Source organism: Euleptes europaea, chromosome 16, assembly GCF_029931775.1.
Source record: "Euleptes europaea isolate rEulEur1 chromosome 16, rEulEur1.hap1, whole genome shotgun sequence".
NCBI classification, from domain to species: Eukaryota; Metazoa; Chordata; class Lepidosauria; order Squamata; family Sphaerodactylidae; genus Euleptes; species Euleptes europaea.
The window spans coordinates 21,360,793-21,380,726 of record NC_079327.1 but is presented as its reverse complement, the minus strand read 5'-3'; the positions used below and the strand labels follow the sequence as shown (position 1 = coordinate 21,380,726).

The 19,934-nt window shown below is 41.6% G+C and overlaps 1 protein-coding gene across 3 annotated transcripts in view; it reads left to right on the top strand.

The window, feature by feature from the left end:
- DOCK9 (dedicator of cytokinesis 9) overlaps positions 1-19,934 on the top strand; it is a 130,027-nt gene that overhangs the window by 96,992 nt on the left and 13,101 nt on the right. For all 3 annotated transcript variants that reach the window (XM_056862183.1, XM_056862181.1, XM_056862182.1), the window contains exons 39-46: positions 2,818-2,933; positions 3,972-4,109; positions 5,761-5,943; positions 7,393-7,506; positions 8,465-8,680; positions 10,573-10,630; positions 13,195-13,301; positions 18,812-18,934. In XM_056862183.1, the coding sequence (XP_056718161.1) occupies positions 2,818-2,933; positions 3,972-4,109; positions 5,761-5,943; positions 7,393-7,506; positions 8,465-8,680; positions 10,573-10,630; positions 13,195-13,301; positions 18,812-18,934 (1,055 nt within the window). The remainder of the gene's footprint in view (positions 1-2,817; positions 2,934-3,971; positions 4,110-5,760; positions 5,944-7,392; positions 7,507-8,464; positions 8,681-10,572; positions 10,631-13,194; positions 13,302-18,811; positions 18,935-19,934) is intronic.

The following is a 19,934-nucleotide window of genomic DNA, read 5'->3' as shown; positions in this document are numbered from 1 at the left end:
TGTCTTTGTGGTTTTGCATTTAGTGGGCTACGCATCCTTTATCTTTTATATATCCTTATGATATAAAAACCGAAGATTCCAGAGTATATTTAACATTTTGTTAGATAAATCGATAGTACTGGTTTATAAACTGACCCAGGCTTGACAGTTGTAAATTCTGAACTGTGCCTTCTGATCTCCGTGTATATAGTGGTTAGAGTGTGGATTAGGATCTAGGAGATCCAGGTTCAAATCCCCACTCTGTTGTGAAATCTTGGGCCAGTCACAAACTCTTAGTGTAATCTACTTCACAGGATTGTTGTGAGGATAAAATGGAGGAGAAGAGAATGATGGAAACTGCTTGGGGGTCCTCATTGGGGAGAAAGGCATTGAAGTCACATACATCTCTGAGGAATACATTTTTATTGGGGGAGTGCACCACTAAAGTCAAAGTCAATAAGTACACAAACAAAGAACTTACAGCTTGAAAGAAAATATTCAGTAAATGAAAGAAAATATTCAGTATATGAAGTTTGAAGGATAATATTTTTTTTAAAAAACAAAAAAAACATATGAGGCTGCTACAGAATTACTAAATTACTCCCTCCTCTTAAGCTTTGAGGAAAATGTTTGGAGATTTCCCAAGATACTTCTCAAGGGGGGACAAGTCTCCAATGTGCACACATTGTTTTCTTCCTCAAAAAACAACAACACACCTCTTGTGCCAAATCCCTTTTTACACTCAGTCTTTTAAAGAACAGTTTAGGAATTCTGCTAGAGCCATTTCTGTAAAGACATTATATGGAGAAAATGATCGCTTTTCATGTTACTGACACAACATTTTCTTTTGAAGTGAAGATGACAGTTCCTTGCATGCTTCTAATCTGGAAGTGATGCTGTGCAGTTTTCTTTTTTAACATCAACTGCTCTCAAGTATGTGGAAGATAACTGTATCCATGTAGGGAAATGTAAGAGACAGAAGGAGCTTGGAAATTAGCGTGCATATATAGCCTCACTGTTTTTTTTTATTGCTCTGGTTATACAAGGGGACTGAAAGAGCAGTTACTTACATCTGCTCTTTAAAAAATCAAACCTCAGAAACATCCAGAAATTTCTTTACAATGTGCTTTACAAAATCTTACACTGTTAAGGTAAAGGAGGGCAAGTCAGGTAACCTAAAAACGTTAACGTTGCTGGCTGCTTTGATCGTATAAAAGGCATTTTCTAGACATCCATTTGGTGAATTATTAGGCTCATAGCAGTGATGAGTGTTTTCTGAGGGAAGTGATTTCCTGTCTCTCTGCTGGGGGATATTAGCGTGTTGCCAGAGACCAGCTAGTGTGCCATGAGAAATTAATGGGAAGGCTCACGTCAGCCTAAAGTCTTCTGTCAAGAAGAAGCTACCCTCTGTCTTTGTATGAGTCACTGCTGTGGTGTTGCCTGTACTGTATATGAATGGAACACGCACTCAGCCCTCTTTTTAGCATTGTTACCTGCCTATAGAGGAGACCCACCCTTGCTGTATCTCTACACAAGTCTCTGCTCCCAGCTTGTCTCCTTCTAATTGCCAGGCACACCCCGGAATACTCACTTGGCTCAGGAACACAGGCAATGGGAGGCAGATACTCCTATACTGAAAAATAAAATATTTATATGGTTATAGTGAGTGAAATAAGCCTCCACTTTTGTGTGTGCCTGTGCTATCAGAAGCCAGGGAAACACTGTCCTGGACCAAACCAAATGTGTACCTTAACTTTTAAACACATTTGTGAATATTAGAAATGTAGCATAGCCTTCTGGTTTTTCAAACCACTTATTTTGGATATAACAGACCTATGGTTGTAATATACTTTGTACATTGATATTACACGTGAAGCTGCCTTATACTGAATCAGACCCTTGGTCCATCAAAGTCAGTATTGTCTACTCAAACTGGCAGCGGCTCTCCAGGGTCTCAGGCAGAGGTCTTTCACATCACCTACTTGCCTAGTCCCTGTAACTGGAGATGCCGGGGATTGAACCTGGGACCTTCTGCATGCCAAGCAGATGCTCTACCACTGAGCCACGCCCCCTCCCAAACTACTACTTTTTACTCTGTTCAGTCTTTTAGCTGAAAGCTGTCTGGAAATGTGTACCTTAACTTTTAAACACATTTGTGAATATTATAAATGAGGCATAGACTTACGGTTTTTCAAGCCACTTATTTTGGATATAACAGCACTATGGCTGTAACACTGTACATTGATACTACTTTTTACACTGTTCAGTCTTAAACTTTTAGCTGAAAGCTCTCTGGAAAACAAAGCAGCTGTTTATATAATCAAAACATACTAACGTGCGTGTTATACGTGTGTTCCTTTAGAGGAGCCGCCACAATATTTTGTCCACTGTGGTGTTTTTTAAATTGTCTCTTATATCTGTAACAGTAGCCTTTCTCGGTTCTTGTAGGTTATCCGGGTTGTGTGAGCGTGGTCTTGGTATTTTCTTTCCTGACGTTTCACCCACAGCTGTGGCAGGCATCTTCAGAGGAGTAACACTGAAGGACAGTGTCTCCAGTGTAGTATCTTCAGTGTTACTCCTCTGAAGATGCCTGCCACAGCTGTGGGCAAAACGTCAGGAAAGAAAATACCAAGACTACGCTCACACAACCCGGATAACCTACAGGAACCGATGAACTCTGGCCGTGAAAGCCTTCGACAGTAGCCTTTCTGTTGGATCTGAGATTCACAACAATTTCTGCTCTACCACCATTTGACTAGTGTTACCACGGCAAAATTTTGAAACTTGGACTTTTATAAAAGTTTGATACTGAGTAATGGCTGCTACAAATTTTCACAGGTTATGGCCACTCTGAAGCAGATGTCCTTCATCAGTCTTTACTTGAAGCCAGCATTGCCACTGAAGTTTGCCTTACAATTCTGGACACTTTATCTTTATTCACAACAGCATTTAAGGTATTTTTCTAGCTGTGCATAGCTAGATCTTGGCAACAAATCTCCTGTTTTAGATTATGCAGATACCTATACATTTGTGCATACACCGCAGAATTTTCCTTTCCTTTATCCCTTAGAAGCTCCTTGATCCATTGATCTTGAGCAGCACAAATCTAATGTTTCAGGGACATAAGGACTGAAATAAATTTTGCCACTGACGATGTAGCCTTGGAATCCCTGTCACTTAATTAAAAAGGCATTGTGTCTGACACAGAGGCATTAGATTTATATGTTAAAAGGGGAGAGATATAACGTGATCAGAGTTCCTCATAAAAGCGTCATTCCAAGAGGGCATGAGCTAATGAACCGATAGAGCCAGAAGAGCAAGGACAGGTCCTGTATGGATATGGTATAATCAGAATTCTGCCCTGCGTAACCATAGAGGGGTTAGCATTCAATCTAGCTAAACAGAAGGCTCTAGAAAGACGAGGAATAGTCAAATAATAAGTATAAGCGGGCAAACTGCGTGGACAGCAGAATTTTGTCATCTTTCCCAAATTACATATCCCTCTTCATGAGATTATAACCTCTCCTGTCCCCTCCCCAAATTAGCAGTAAAAAATCTGCACTGCTCATATTCCGATTAGTGCAAACATAATTCTTACCAATTAACCTGTTGAGTAGCTGCAACTGTCCCCTTTATTTCCTGTAGCTGCTTTTGAAATTCTCCTCAGTTTGAAGTGGGTTGCCATATAGCATGCAGAGGTAGTTTTTGAGAAAGCTCTGGTACATGAAAACATCAGGCAGGTCTTTGGATCTGGGTTCTAGCCACCTAGCAACAGAAAACATGTGAATTGTTGTAAAATACAAGAAAATGGCATGTTAAAATCCGTTTTGAAATTCTCCACTATCAGTATTCGGCCAGCTCACAGTTTGGTGATGGTGTCCCCAGATATCTTCCATAGCAATATTCCAAGAGCAGGTCTTTGACATAGCCAGGGTCTTTGAGGCTTGGTATAATTGATAAATGATATTGTCAATTTGTCTCCTGAATTTAAGAATCAGTTACTGGCGGATCATGGGCATAATCCTCTGATGAAAAAGGTATTTGATGTCTACCTTTGCTTTATGAAAAAAAACCAGTCAGAAACAGCATTAAAAAACGTCTTCAGTGCTTTAAGATCTCTGATTTTTAAGGTAAGTAGTGGTCTTGCAACTTAATTTCCATTATTAGTTATCATTATTGCTTTAATTGCTATCTTAATGCCTTTTAACTGTTTTTGATTCATTTTAATAATGTGTGTGTAGGGGGTTGATTTTAAATGGTTTCAAAATGTGATTTTTATCATGTGGTTTTAAATTTAAAGTGGCCCTTGTGAGGGCATAAAGGTGGTATGTTTATTTTGTAAATAAATAAATTATTCGGTTCTTGTAGGTTATTTGGGCTGTGTGACCGTGGTCTTGGTATTTTCTTTCCTGACGTTTCGCCAGCAGCTGTGGCAGGCATTTTCAGAGGAGTAACACTGAAGGACAGTGTCTCTCCAGTGTTACTCCTCCTTCAGTGTTACTCCTCCTTCACTGTCCTTCAGTGTTACTCCTCTGAAGATGCCTGCCACAGCTGCTGGCGAAATGTCAGGAAAGAAAATACCAAGACCACGGTCACACAGCCCAGATAACCTACAAGAACTGATGAACTCTGACCATGAAAGCCTTCGAAAATAAATTATTGGTTGGTAGAGTTGGGAAGAGAAGAAGGGATTTGGGACTGTGGCTCAGAGGTAAAGCAGTTACTTTGTATGCAGAAGGTCCCAAGTTCTGTTCTGGGCATTTCCATGTAAAAAAAAAAGGGGGGTAGTAGGTGATGAGAAATATCTCTGCCTGGAGGAAAGGGGATGAGATCAGAAGCCGCTGGTTTGGATTGACTCATCCAAAAGGGATAGTGTGATAAAATCTTGTGAAAATATTAGCAGGAACAGGTTAGAACTTGAGAATGAGAGTAGGACTATAAAGAGGGGAGGGTGCAGATCCTTAGAGACAGAAATGACGTCCAGGTTCTGTATGCTAATGCTGGAAGCCTCTGTGCCAAGATGGGTGAGCTGAAGTTATTGGTGCTAAAATTACAATTTAGATATGGTGGGCATGTCAGAAACCTGGTAGAATTGGGCAGAATCAATGGGACACTATTATCCCTGGGTATAAACTCTGTAGATAGGGGGGACATGTTGGGGGTGTGGGGTTGCTCTGCCAGTCAAAGAGGGCATAGAGTCAAGTTACAAAACATTAGGCAAATACAGTGAATTTTAACTTATTATATATTATTCGAGAATTTTAACTAGGTACTGTTTTCGTAAAATCTGTGTATGTAATGTTTTATTGCATGTATAAGTGGCATAAGTGTTCAACTGGCATATGCCATATTAATAAATCTGATCTGATCTGAAATGAAGCGTGTGCATGTTGGAGGTACAGTCCACACCCCTGCCTAGCCTTCTCCTCCCTTCTCTAAAGCTGGGCCTAGCCTGGGCAAAGTGGCCATTTGACAGGCTTCAGATTTGTGGCTCTATATTTTGAGTGTCCCAAATAACTTTGCATGTTTTTGTTTTGTTTGGGAGAATAGTTTTTGAACAATTAAGTATCCAGTTAATTGCCTGTTTTCAGGTTCCTTCCTGATATTTAGCAAAATTAAAAGCCATTTTTGTTTTAAAACTATTTTTAATGCCCTTTACTGAATCTGTTTGATTATTATGCTATTTCGTTAACATTAGAATGTTCTGATTTTTACTCTACTCTCCTTTTAAAGGTGAGCCAAAGTAAATGGTTTTTTTTGGGGGGGGGGTGTTTCCTGCAGTTTCCTTCTACATTTTATGAAGGGAGAGCGGATATGTGTTCAGCGTTGTGCTATGAAATTTTGAAGTGTTGCAACTCCAAGCTGAGTTCAATTCGGATGGACGCTTCACAACTCCTTTATTTCTTGATGAGGAATAATTTTGATTACACGGGGAAAAGGTCATTTGTCAGGACACACCTACAAGTTAGTACATTTTATTTTTATATGTTAAAGCAGTGGCAGTTTTTACTATCGTATTGCAGACCATCACAGTACAGCAAGGACACTCTAAAGTAGAAACAAATCCACTTACACGCATACATTCCTTAAGCACCATATTTTTGTTTAAAGGTAAAGGTAGCCCCCCTGTGTGAGCACTGGGTCATTACTGACCCATGCGGTGACGTCACATCCCGACGATTACTTGGCAGACTGTGTTTACAGGGTGGTTTGCCATTGCCTTCCCCAGTCATCTACACTTTACCCCCCAGCAAGCTGGGTACTCATTTTACCGACCTCGGAAGGATGGAAGTCTAAGTCGACCTTGAGTCGGCTACCTGAAACCGACTTCCATCGGGGTCGAACTCAGGTCGTGGGCAGAGCTTTTGACTGCAGTACTGCAGCTTACCACTCTGTGCCACGGGGCTCCTATATTTTTGTTTGGGGGTGTAAAATCTTCTACATCCAGCAGTTTTGCTGAGGGGACACCGTTGTTCCTGCACTTGGAGTACTATTGTATGCATATAATACTTCCTTTACAGAAATCTTGGAACACTTCAGGGTTGCTTGGGATAATTTGTATTAAATCCACCAAGCAGGTTAAAATGTCATGCTGTGGTAAATATAACTATTACTGAAACTACAGTGATACAATGCAGTCTACCTTTTTTTGTATGTATCGCTATTTCAGTCTTTCCCACAAAAGTGTGTTTGTGTGTATCAGATCCTTTTCCCAGTATCTTTAATGTAAAGAACCCCTTCTTCAGATTGAGGTAACTGATATTAAGGACTTTTATTTTGTGCTTCATTTCCCCCCTTTGGATCCACCATTTGCTCCCTTTCAGGTTGTGCAAAAGCAGTTCAAAAAGTTAGAAAACAAATTATTGTCTAATGGACACGTAGGGTAAGGTTATACTGTATTTTCAGTTCTCAGCAGTTTTTCTGCTACTTTGGAATTTAGGACAAATTGTAATCGTTGAAGCAGTATTTATTGTATTCAAATTTTAAACAGTTAAATATAACTGAAGTCTCCTACTGATAGAAAAGAAAAAGGGAAAGAAAGAAATCTTTATTTCTCTTGATCCAAAAGGGATCCCCAAGGTGACTTCCCATAGAATAATAAAGTACAATTAATTTGGGAATGTTTTCATCCCCTCTGTGACAGCAATGTTCAGGGGTGGCATCCAATCCAAACTTTCATTAAGCTCTTTCTGAGTCCCCAATTCTCCTAATGTAGTCACACTCCCCTCATTGTGTCAATTGCACAATTGTTTGCCTGTGGGAACCTCCCAGGAGTGCAGGTTGTTTTCTGATGCTGTACACTTTTTTCCAACAGAGACTAATTTTTTTAGCTCTGATTTAGTGTGTTGGGCTTCAGTAGTGAAGGGCTACAGTAACCAAATCCCATAAAATGTGTTTCTGCTTCTTCACAAGGTTATCATTTCTGTAAGTCAGTTGATTGCAGATGTTGTTGGGATAGGAGGAACCAGATTTCAGCAGTCTCTTTCCATCATTAACAACTGCGCTAACAGTGACAGGATTATTAAGGTTGGTGGTAGCTTTTCCTGTGTTGCTATATACTTACTATGAACTTAATCATCAGGGGAAACCCCTTGGCTGCTAAGGGGACCCTCTCCAGCTCAAGAGTGGCAATCACAGGGACTTCCTTGCAAGGTCTAGTTTGTATCCAACTCATAACATCATACAAATAGAGAACAAAACTCACAAAAGTGCCCCTGAGATGAAAAATACTTTTTAAACAAAAAGGCATCCTCATGAAAAACTTGATGAAGCTTGATGACTGAAAGAAAAAGAAAAGCATCCAATCCATGGCTTGAGGCATTTAAAAATTAATTCTGTAGTGCATGTTTAAAGAGTTAACGTGAAAATAGTCCTCTTCTGTAAGTATTATGCTGCTTTTTATCAAAGTAAAACAATCGTGGATGTAACAAACTTGCAGCAGACACTCTCCTCATGAATTTACAGTGCTTTCCTGAGCTCTAAGGGTGAAAGCCCTTAGGAGGCCAGGAAGGTGCTGCGCCGGCGTTTGGGCAACTTACGTCGGTGTTAGTGGCCCCAACGCCAGCGGAAAGGCCCGGATGCCGGGCACTGCCACGGCAGCACACACACCCACGGGTCGCCGGCGGGGCCCTCCCCCGGGGCTTCCTGTCCCCTTTCACCCCGTGAACGCTGGCGCAGAGAGCATTTTCTCTGTGGGGTGAAAAAAAAAAGAGCTGCCTTACAAAAAAGAGCTGCTAAAAGGCTTTTTGTTTGTTTTTTGGCGTGCGGGGAACAGCTTTAGGAGGCAGTGTGGCGGCACCTCCTCCCCACCATCCCCGTACACCAAATCTCACTTGGCTCTGAGACTTGCTTGATCATTCTTGTTTGTTGGAAATGAATTTTTGGTGGTGGGGGGGAAAGACTGGAAGTGCACAGCTTAGGCTTCTCACTGCACCGCGCTGCTCGTCGCACTCATTGCACGTGTTGCTGATTTTTCACCTCATAGCACACCACGTTCCCTTCCGACGTAAAGGATTTGACAAAGCGCATCCGTACTGTCCTGATGGCCACTGCACAAATGAAGGAGCACGAGAATGATCCAGAAATGCTTGTGGACCTTCAGTACAGCTTGGCAAAGTCTTACGCTAGCACACCTGAACTCAGGAAGACCTGGCTGGATAGCATGGCCAAAATTCATGTCAAAAACGGAGATTTTTCAGAGGTGAGCAAAACAAAGCGCTTCCGGCCTTTAAAAAAAATAACTTGGGGGTGGGGCTTGTGTACTATTGTTACAGGAGCCATTTGAAAATCTTCATACTTTAAAAAAAAAATATGGATCTGAATACTATGGGTTTTAAAAAAATGTGCCAACAATCAGCCCCTCTGCTTTACTACGCGTGCGACTGGGCTGATGTGCTAAGCACAATAACAATGTTGCTAGCAAACTGTCCTGGGTCGCCCTCCTGACAGCCCCAACCCAAGACTCTCCAGTCGGCCCCAACTCACCCAACAGCCACGGGATACAGCAGCGGGATGCGCCGCCACAGTAGGAGCACCGACGGGGGCAAGTCACCCTGAAAAGAACAGCCCAGGATCAGGGGCTTGTGGTGTTGGGTGCGGCCGCAGGCAGATGTTTGGGGCTGCAGAGCCTTCAGGCCCCACGTCCCAGCAGGATGCCCAACCCGTGGAGGCTTCCGCCTCAACGCCTAAAGGGCCGGGCGAGGCCGAAACAGGCCGTCCTCCGTGCCGCCTCACAGCTGACAGGTGGCCAGGCGAGGGCAGGGTTGCGGCCCAGGCTGCATGTATAGGCTTGTAGGGACAGAGTCAGGGCGGGGCAAGGGAGGAGCTTGGAAGGCCTTCCAGCATAAAAGCCAGGGCGAGCTGAGGCCTGGGAGGATTGAGGCTCCAGGCTGGCGTGTGTCTAGCAAGAGGCCAAGCTGGCAGCCACGGAAGGGGAGGACAGCTCAGATTCCCCTTCCGACTGGTCTGAGACCGAGAAAGCTCCTTCAGGCCAACCAAGTGAGGGGAAGGCCACTCTGGGACGGGCTCTTGTGGAGCCCCCTCACAACACAAACCAATTAATTGGTTTCAAGAAGGTACACTTTTTCCTTCACTGTATGCAGATCCCACTTTCATGGTTCCCTATAGCTATGCATTGTATGCAGATCATGTTCAGCACTACTGAGGATTTCTTCTATTCTGTGGCTTCTGAATCCATGTGGGAGGTCTGCTTGTTAGCTGCTGTTTTCCAAGCCACAGCCGGTCCCTTTTCAGGCATAGTGGCCAGCCAGGGCAGGAGCCCGGGAAGATCTGCATGTGATGGGAAGGGAGTGCAGATGTGGGGTACCTTCTTCATTTCCGGACCGTGGCTAAGGAGTTGGGAAAACAGGACATGTGAATTTAACTAGTATTAACTTCATCTGCTCAAATGCTGCATCTGCTATGTTACTGCTTTACTAATTCCACGATAAATGAAGAAAGCAGAATGCATTTTTATATTCTTGCAATTATGGTTCTTAAATTTAAAGTCAATATTTGAAGATCTGCATAGTTAAATTGTGAGACTCCCTGCCCCAGGATGTGGTGATGGCTGCCAACTCGGAAGGCTTTAAGAGGGGAGTGGACATGTTCATAGAAGAGAGGGGTATTCATAGCTACTAGTCCAAGTGGATACTAGTCATAATGCATACCTATTCTCTCCAGGATAAGATGAGCATGCTTTGGAACACAGGCAGGATGCTGATGCTGCAGTCGTCTTGTTTGTGGGCTTCCTAGAGGCACCTGGTTGGCCACTGTGTGTGAACAGACTGCTGGACTTGATGGGCCTTGGTCTGATCCAGCATGGCCTTTCTTATGTTCTTTATCACAACACACAAATGGAAAGGTATCGAAGAATGTGCTTAAAAGGAATTAGAATGTCTGTGCTGTTCTGTCTGAAGAAGGGAGCTTTGACTCTTGAAAGCTTCTACCCCGAAAATCTTTTTGGTCTCTGAGGTGCTACTGGACTCGAATCAGGCAGTGCTGCTCTACCATCTTAATTTTGTAATAGATATTTGCATCGTTTGATGTCATTGCAAAAGGTCTGTAATATTGCTGGTTTTGCTTATATTTTAGGCAGCAATGTGCTATGTCCATGTAACAGCTCTGGTAGCAGAGTATCTTCTGCGAAAAGGTAAGCACCACCCAGCTACTCCATGATTATTATTTCTGATAAACTTTAATAGTGAAACTTTTTGTTCTCGAAGTTGATTCCTTAATAATGTTCCGCTCTTCTCTACTTCCCCATTCACATGCTCCTTGCATGCTAATATTCCCAAAATAAAATCATTTGCTGATTGCTCCCTCTTCCCCCACTCACTGGACAGAAACAGGCAAATATACTCACTTCCTTTCAAGCTCCAGATAATCATTTCCTCTTTACAATCTTATTTTCTGTTCTTTTAAAAAAAAATATTATAGAGCCCTGTGGCGCAGAGTGGTAAGCTGCAGTACTGCAGTCAAAAGCTCTACCCACGACCTGAGTTCGATCCCAATGGAAGTCGGTTTCAGGTAGCCGGCTCAAGGTTGACTCAGCCTTCCATCCTTTCAAGGTAAAATGAGTACCCAGCTTGCTGGGGGTAAAGCATAGAAGGCACTGGCAAACCAGCCCGTAAACAGAGTCTGCCTAGTAAACTTTGGGATGTGACATCACCCCATGGGTCCGTAATGACCCGGTGTTTGCACAGGGCCTTTACCTTTTACCTGTTTTCCTTACCTTTATCTCTTAGAAGCTCCTTGATCCATTGATCTTGAGCAGCATAGTTTTAAATCTAATGTTTGAGGGATATAAGGACTGAGATAAATCTTGCCTCTGCCAATGTAGCCTTGGGATCCCTATCACTTAATAAAAAAGGCATTATGTCAGACACAGAGGCTTTGGATTTATGTATTAAAAATGGAGGAATAAATTGTGATCTAAGATCCTCATAGAAACGACATTCCAAGAGCACATGAGCTAGTGAGCCAATAGAGCCAGAAGCACAGGGACAAGTCCTTTCCAAATATGGTAAACTTTTACCTGTTTTGACAAACAAAAACATATGAGCTCCTGCTCTCCCCTTTCCCTCTTGAGGGTAATCAGACTTATTCATTGACAATTTCCTGGTATTGTTTCCCACCTGTCCTCCACCCAGGCAGATGTGAACACACACTGTCTCTCACTCTCTGTCTCTCTGTCTCTCTCTCTCTCTCTTCTGGGGAGGGAGTAACCAGTAAGCATCAGGCTGAACACCCCAGGTCCACGGCAAGTATCAAAATGCTTGTTCTCTCCTTGGCACATAACTAAGCCCTTTGCCAGCCGCCCTGGCTCTTCTCTGCCAGCCCGCACAGCTTTTGCTCCCAGCTCTGGTTCTCTTATTTAATCATTTCCTTGTTTCTAATCTTAACATTTTTTTTCTTCGTTGTTTTTAAATTGATCTGCCGGAAGAGCTGTTTTCACTTGAGCACAGTTTCATTTTTTTTAAATGATCTGGCTCCACCTTTTCAGGATAGCCAGCATGGTGTAGTTGTTGAGAGCTGCAGATTCTAATCTAGTGAACTGGGTTTGATTCCCCATTCCTCCATATGAGCAGCGGACTCCAGTCTGGTCTTGCTTATGCTTTAAAATAACCGCTCCTGTTACGATAGGCATGCTTCCTGCCAAGGCATGCTTCCTGGTCTCTTTGTGTAATCAGTGGAAATGACCTGAAGTTCTGACGCCCTGGACCTTAATTACTGACTAGTCATATCTTGGCTAGAAGATGCTGCTCCTGTGTCATTTCTGCTCTTCTTACCATTGAGCCATTCTATGCGTTATGAAGTTGTTTTCTAGTGTACCATTCAGTTGGATTGCTTGTTTTATGGGAAGCCGTATTAAAATATTTAATCCCTGTGCTGCCTCCACCCAAGGAAATAACCTCATGATGCAACTATATAAAGGTCACTTGAAATGAACCTAATTATCAGGAGCTATATCTTTATTTTTACGGTGGCCTGTGCTGCGTTTACAGTTTCATCTCCCCTTTTTACTGAACATGGGGAGGGGTCATGGCTCAGTGGTAGAAGCCTCTCCTTGGCATGCAGAAGGTCCCAGGTTCAATTCCCAGCAGCATCTCCAGTTAAAAGGACCAGGCAGTGGGCGATGAAGAAAGAAGAGTTGTTTTTTTATATGCCGACTTTCTTTACCACTTAAGGAAGAATTAAACCGGCTTACAATCACCTTCCCTTCCCCTCCCCACAACAGACACCCTGTGAGGTAGGTGGGGCTGAGAGAGCTGTGACTGGCCCAAGGTGTAGGAGTGACTTCACGTGTAGGAGTGGGGAAACAAATCCAGTTCACCAGGTTAGACCTCTGAAAGACCTCTGCCTGAGACCCTGGAGGGCCACTGCCGGTCTGAGTAGACAATACTGACTTGGATGGACCAAGGGTCTGATTCAGTAGAAGGCAGCTTCATGTGTTAGCCTCCGCCGCCCGTGTGGAGGAGTAGGGAATCAAACCCGGGTCTCCAGATCAGAGTCCACCACTCCAAACCACCACTCTTAACCACTACACCGCATTGGCATACTGATGTAAAATACCAGGCCTCTGCCTGAGACTCTGGAGAGCCGCTGCCAGTCAGAGAAGGCAGTATTGACCTTGATGGGCTGATTCAGTATAAGGCAGCCTCATGTGTTCAAGGTACCGAAATTGATGTGTGCATTTCTTCTCTAAATACGTAGGAATGTTTAAGCAAGGCTGCTCAAGCTTCAGAGTAATCACTCCAAATATAGATGAAGAGGCTTCAATGATGGAAGATGTGGGGATGCAGGATGTTCACTTCAATGAAGTATGTGCCCTCAGTTTGTACCTGTGCCTGTGTAAAGCATAATATTTGGATAACTATGTTACTAACTTATTTTCTGTTTCTCTCTAAACCTTACATCCTGCTGTCCAACCTCAGGGGCTCTCACAGTAGCCCACAACACAGAAAATACACCAAATACAAATTGTAAACAATAAAATGAATAGTGTATGATATACTAATATATAGTAATGTATAATTTATGATAAGTCAGGAGAGTCCAACCTACAGTGTATCGTGGAGATACACTTAAGGCCAGGAATAGGTTTGGACAAATAAGTCATGACTTAAGTATGATATTCTACCGGAAAGTGGAAGTCTGGTCGCTGGCAAATCTGGTGTGAGATCTCATTCTTGTTAGGAAAAATTGTCCAGCAACAATGAGATTGGGAAGCCTTGTTTTTGAGACTGTTGTCTACTGTAATGTAGAGGTCACATATAAAGATTTTTTTAAAAAATTGCTGTGACCTGTCCCCTCATTCTTTGACATAAAACAGTGTTAAAGTTGTTTCTTTAAAAAAAAAAATATTTAAATGGTTTCCTTAGCTTACAAGTGAGCAATCCCACTGGCATAGCCCTGTATGGTATCACCACCAAATCTAGAAAAACCTATAGATACAAAAGCATTAAATATTATTATTTAAACATTCTGCTTCTTATATTCTTCTTTTTTTAAGTTGATGTCCAGCAATTGGCATAAAGTATTCCAAAATTGAGTTTTCACTACCACCAACTTGTTGCATACGGTTTCCAAGTTACATTAAATCTTTTTATCTTTACAGCTCCTGGGAAAACCATGGTTTTGCTACATTGATAATTATCGCACATGCTTTGCCATGCACTTAAAGGCCTTATCTTTTTGTGATAATCGTTTGAACTCTAGACCCTGTTAAAGATATACGCATGTCCTAAAAATAGAGAGCAAACCATGTTTTTTTAAAAAAATCTGAGCAATAAGTTGCTGAATACAGCATATAATTCAAACTCATATGCATCATTACCACTATTCAATTTTGTGTTATTTTAGAAAGGAAGGTTAAATGTGTGTGATAGAGCCCATTCTTTCAGTTAATTTTCAATATAGTAGAAAATGTTGGTATGTTAGCTGTCACCACTTATTTATTTTTTTCAAATGTATAGCCCACCCTCATTCCCAGCAAGCCAGGCTCAGGGCGGGTAACTTGTCAAGTATCTGTACAAAATCAGCCACCGCTGTTGGAAATTTTACTGGTGCTGTTTGGGTTGCTGCTGCCAAAAAATGCAGTCCTCTTACTCATTTGTCTTTTGCCCAGCTGGGCTTCTGGACAAACCTCCTGTTCTCTCATGGGCAAGTAGATATTAGAGACGGGTGACAGTAGCTCTGCTCGAACTGGTGTCACCATAAGCATGGTGACAGAGCTACACGTGGATGCAGTTGGTTGGAAGAACTGTAATGCGCTCTAAGTAGGTCTCGCCTTGAATATTCAGATACAGTGCATGTTCCGATGAATACAGTGCATGACTGCTTGCCTGTTTTAGTGGGACCTCAGAAGTATAGGATGCCAGTTCTTTTGCCATGTTGCTTCCCAATGCAAATCAAAGTGCTGCTTATTAACTAGCATGCTTTATGGATGTAGCCCGGCATTTGATGGAACCACTTCTTCCCCATTTACATCTATGATCAGGGTTGAACTGTAGCTGTGTCTTGACAAACACATGTTCCCAAACATGCGTTTGCCAAGATAATGGGAATGTGGAGAGGAACTCAAGAGGGAAGGACTGGCAAAAGGGAAGGAGTGGTGTTTAGATTCATCCATGCCTACTGATTCTCCTCTGCGTAATCCTCACCCTGATGCTTTTCTTTCTGTGATTTTAGATTTGAGGGGGGGAATTTAATTGAACTGGCTGGTGGGGACAATGTATAAAAAAAGAAATGGTTGGTAGGGAAAAGGGTTTAAACAGCATCCTTCTTCTCAGTTCTTTCCTTAAGGGTAATGCAGGACTGGGAATCCAGTTTCCACTCAGAGGGAGTTGGACTAGATGACCCTGGTGGTCCCTTCCAACTCTATGATTCTATTACAAATTATATATATATATATATATATACACACACACACACACACACACACACACACACACACACATTTTTCAAAATATTGAATTGAATTGTCAAGGTATTCCAAGTATAATGGGTGGGGACCTGAATGCGTGTATTGGGGCCTCTAAAGAGGCCTTTCAGACTTTGGCTTCCTACTTGATAGATATTCCACTTCTTGAGTCTTTATTAGGCCAGTGATCCTCTAAAGATGGTACTTTCAATTCTAGCAATCACTTCTTAATAAAATTTATACCCCAATTTGGTTTGACTGTGGTTAATGGGAATTCGAAGTTATTGGTCCAGGACAGATAGGTTTTAGGGAAGGTTCATCTGCTATTCACCATGCTTACTCTTTACTTCCTTGCTGATAAATATATATCTTTACCTAAAAAGAAGCCATATTTAACATTTATCAGTTTACAGGCTGCTTTTTATTCAATCTCTCACCCTCAATTATGGATTAAATTGAAATGCTTAAATATCCCTGAAAGATTTGATGTTTTTCATTAAAATAGTGTACTCTCTTCCTCAGTGAAGGTTAGATGTCCTATTTCTGGAAATTATTTGAACCCCTTCTTTGTGACAAAAGGTGTTTGACATGGCTGTGCTTTAGCACTGGAGTTCTTACTATGTTGTTTTATGCATGATCGCTTTAACCTCCTTTACTCCCCGTTTCAGCCAGGATCAAATTTTTCAGTATGCACAACATCTCATTCCTTGGAAGTTCAACGCTGTTTCAACGCAAAACGAACCCAGCTTTTCCTATTCTTCTTCTGTCCCGAATTAAATTGTTCATCCTGACTCATTCCAGAGTCACAGAGCGTGCATACTCCGTTCTCGGGTTGAGCTTCCCCTCGCCATCACGCCCCACCCTTTTCCAACCCCCTCCTCAAAGCAGCATGCAGGGGAGAACAGAAGATTGGCTTCTCTCACAGCCAATCACAAAGCAGTGTGTAAAAAGGCAGGGATGCAAGTGCTTCCTGCTACCTTGGAGCTCTTTCTGAGCAAAAGAAAGACTTTTTTAAAATGAGGCTTGGATTCCCCCCCCCCTTCTTTCAGGTAGCTCTGTTTTTTGTTCTTAAAATGCTTTTTTTATGCGGCAGTTGGGTTTGGGGGAAAGGAAATTTTCTCTCATGGGGAGCACTGCGAAGTAAGCCAATTACAGAGCAACATTTAAAGGGGTGGGACTCGATTTGAGCTTGGGAAACTGTTTTTCTGTATTCATGGGTCGATTAGCACATAGTTTCATCCCTGATCATTCAAGCCATTGCATACAGTTTCCCCCAACCCGGGTTACTTTAATGTGCGATGAACCCAGGTCCAAGCAGGGAGATCCAGCCCATGCATAAATGACCTTCATCTATACAACTTGCCTCATAGATTAACCCACAGTGAATTTCATCATCCTAGACTGAACTTCCATCCCATTCCTGTTCTGCTTTATGCAGTTTTGTCCTGCACCAGAGTGGGACTAAAGCGCGCACTCCACACTATGGTAGGCTTCTGTAAAGAGAACCATCTTGTAATTAATTATTCTAAATCTAAGATTTTGGTATTTCAGAAGTCTCGCCCTCGTAAAAGTTCCAAATTCACTTGGATTCTAAATGGTCACCTTATTGAGCAGGTACATTATTTTTGCTATTTGGGATACCATTTTCTGTCATCTAATAAATGGACTGCACATGATAATTACGTGCTTGAGAGAATTAGAATTCACCTGTCGGCAGTTTTAAGGTTTTTTTCATCGAGTTGGCAGCCAATATATTCCTATGGCTCTTGCAGTATATCATGCTAAGATCTTGTCTCTTCTGTTCTATGGAGCTCCTTTATGGGTATTCACAATTTCTGCTAAAGTGGAATCAGCTCAGGCTTCCTTTCTTCATGCCCTGTTGCGGGCCCAAAATGCGTTTCTAATTCCAACTTGCTTTTGGAAGCAGGCTATGGTTCCATTTCATTGAAGGCTTGGACTGCTGCAGTTAAATTGAGGTGTGTGGGTTTTTTTGTTAGATCATGATTCTTTGCCAGTTTTACTACAGTGGTAACAGCAGGATTCCCACGTGTCATCTTTGAGCATCTTAGTAGATACAAAGTTAAGAAGCGTTGGAGTAGCTTTACCATCCTCTTCTTTGGATATCCCTAGCATTAGGCAGAAAACCTTTGAATTGATCAGGATGTGGAATTGATCAGGAAGCATGTTCAGGATAGAATTAACCAAGGTGCTAAAAGAGTTTGTTCTGCACTTTATTGGTGCCATCTCAATGCCTTTATTTCCTGTCCAGCAACAATATGTTAACTTTCTTTCAGTCCCAATATATCGTCAGTTTTTCTTTTTAGCCAGGGTAAATGCACTATCTTTAGTTGAAACAGTGGGCTGCTGTGCCGGAGTCCCTCTAGCCTAGAGATCCTGTCCACGAGGAAGAGCAGGCATTGAATCATTAACTCATTTTTCTTTAGTTGTGGTTTATATTCCACTCAAAGGGCTTGCTTTATAACACCTCTTGTTGCTAAGTTTCCTTTCTGCTCGCATGATTTTCACCTTTTATTTCTCTTGGCTGGTAGCGATAAGGGAGTTGCATTCTCTGTATTTAAATTTATTCTTTCTGCTCGTAAAAGTAGGAGTTTGTATGTATCACCTAAACCCAGGGATTTAACTTTGTAAAAAAAATATTTAATAATTTGGGATTTGTTTTTTGATTCACCCACATGTTTTGGCACATAGGTGCTTGAATTTCTGAACAGGAAAAGGGGTATATTGTCAAAGTATATTTTTAAGAACAATTATGCTGAGTTACTGTGGTCTAATTCAAAGTTTCTTAAACTGTGGATCGTGACCCCATATGGGGTCGCGTAACTGAAGATGGGGCTCGCGAAAAATTTGGCTACAGTAAAAGGTTTCTTTATGTTTTATTATCAGTAAATGTTTGATTTGTATACCTGTTTTATATAACTATATACGCAGGGTCGTGTAAAATTTTCTCGGGCAAAAAGGGGTTATGAGTGGAAAAAGGTTAAGAAGCCCTGGTCTAATTTAATAGATTTGTAATATTGTGTATGATTGATAGAGCAATCTTACTAAAGCTAAACAGGTCTTGAACTGGTCAGTGCTTGAGTGGGGGACTGTTTGGGAATCTCGTGTATGCTTTCTGTAGTTATAAAGTGAAATAAATAAAGTAAATTGAATAAATAAAATAATGTGCACGCCATGGCATTTATATGTTTTGATTATTATTTATAATACATATTTATACACTGTGCCTTTACTCCTTGAGAACAATAAAACTGGATTAGTTTTTTTGCAGTTAAAAACTCCTGAGAACAGTTTCCTCATTGTAAGTCTCATTGAGTATACCTGAGCAAGCAGACTGTACTCAGAATGTTTAGGGTTACCCTCTAAATTTCCGTGTCTTTCTTTAACTAGGATGTGCTGATGGAGTTGTTAGAACAATGTGCAGATGGTCTGTGGAAGGCCGAACGTTACGAACTGATTGCTGATATCTATAAGCTTATAATTCCTATTTATGAAAAGAGGAGAGATTTTGAGGTATGTGGTTAAAAGCTGTGGTAAATATCTATGGCGGTTTCATTTAATTTTAATATAATATTGAACTGTTAGATGATTAAAAAAACATCCAACTTTAGCTAAAGTTTGTGGTGGCTCTCTTAAACAGTCACAACTAATTCTGTTCCATTGATTTTGACTGGGGGATTTTCCATATGGATTTTTTTCTGTCAGTTCTGACTCCATACTGCTTCAGGTTATCCCATAATTTGTGCATACATTTTTGTCTCCTTAGTTTTCACTTCGGGTTTTGTTGTTGTTGTTGTTCCTGTTTTATCCTAGTTGTTTTGAAACCACTTTTACTCCAATCTTTTTCTGGAAGCTGATTCTGACTAAGCTTTTTCCTCTTGTGTAATGCTTCTGTTGGTTTTCTTTGTCCAACTCATCTCCATCCTACTTTTCAATGATTGGACTTTTGTCATCGTCAAACCACTCCCTCTTCCCTCCACCCTGAAGATTAGTGATTTCTGGTTTTTTATCTTTAAAAAATGGCCTTAAAATATCGATATATCAATATAATGTTGTAATGATAGTTTAAGCAGGTTCTCTGAATTCCTGTCTTTCGTGTCTTTTAAAAGTAAGTCTCTAGCCCTTTCCCTTGTCGAGATATAAGGGAAAAGTCATATCTCTGCGAGAGAAGGAACTAGAGACTTACTTTTTTAAAAATAAAAGCTGGGAGTTCAGAGAAGTGGATTAAACTTCCAATACAACAGTACATTGATATATCAATATTTTACATCCATTAAAAAAATAAGGGAGGTGGTTTGACACCACCAATGGCAGCAGCACCCTCCCTCATTATTTAAGGCATGTACAGAAGAAAATAAACAGACCCTATAACTATGAAGCCCTGACCTGGATGGCCCAGGCTAGCCTGATCTCGTCAGATCTCAGAAGCTAAGCAGGGTCAGCCCTGGTTAGTATTTGGATGGGAGACCACCAAGGAATACCAGGGTTGCTGTGCAGAGGAAGGCACTGGCAA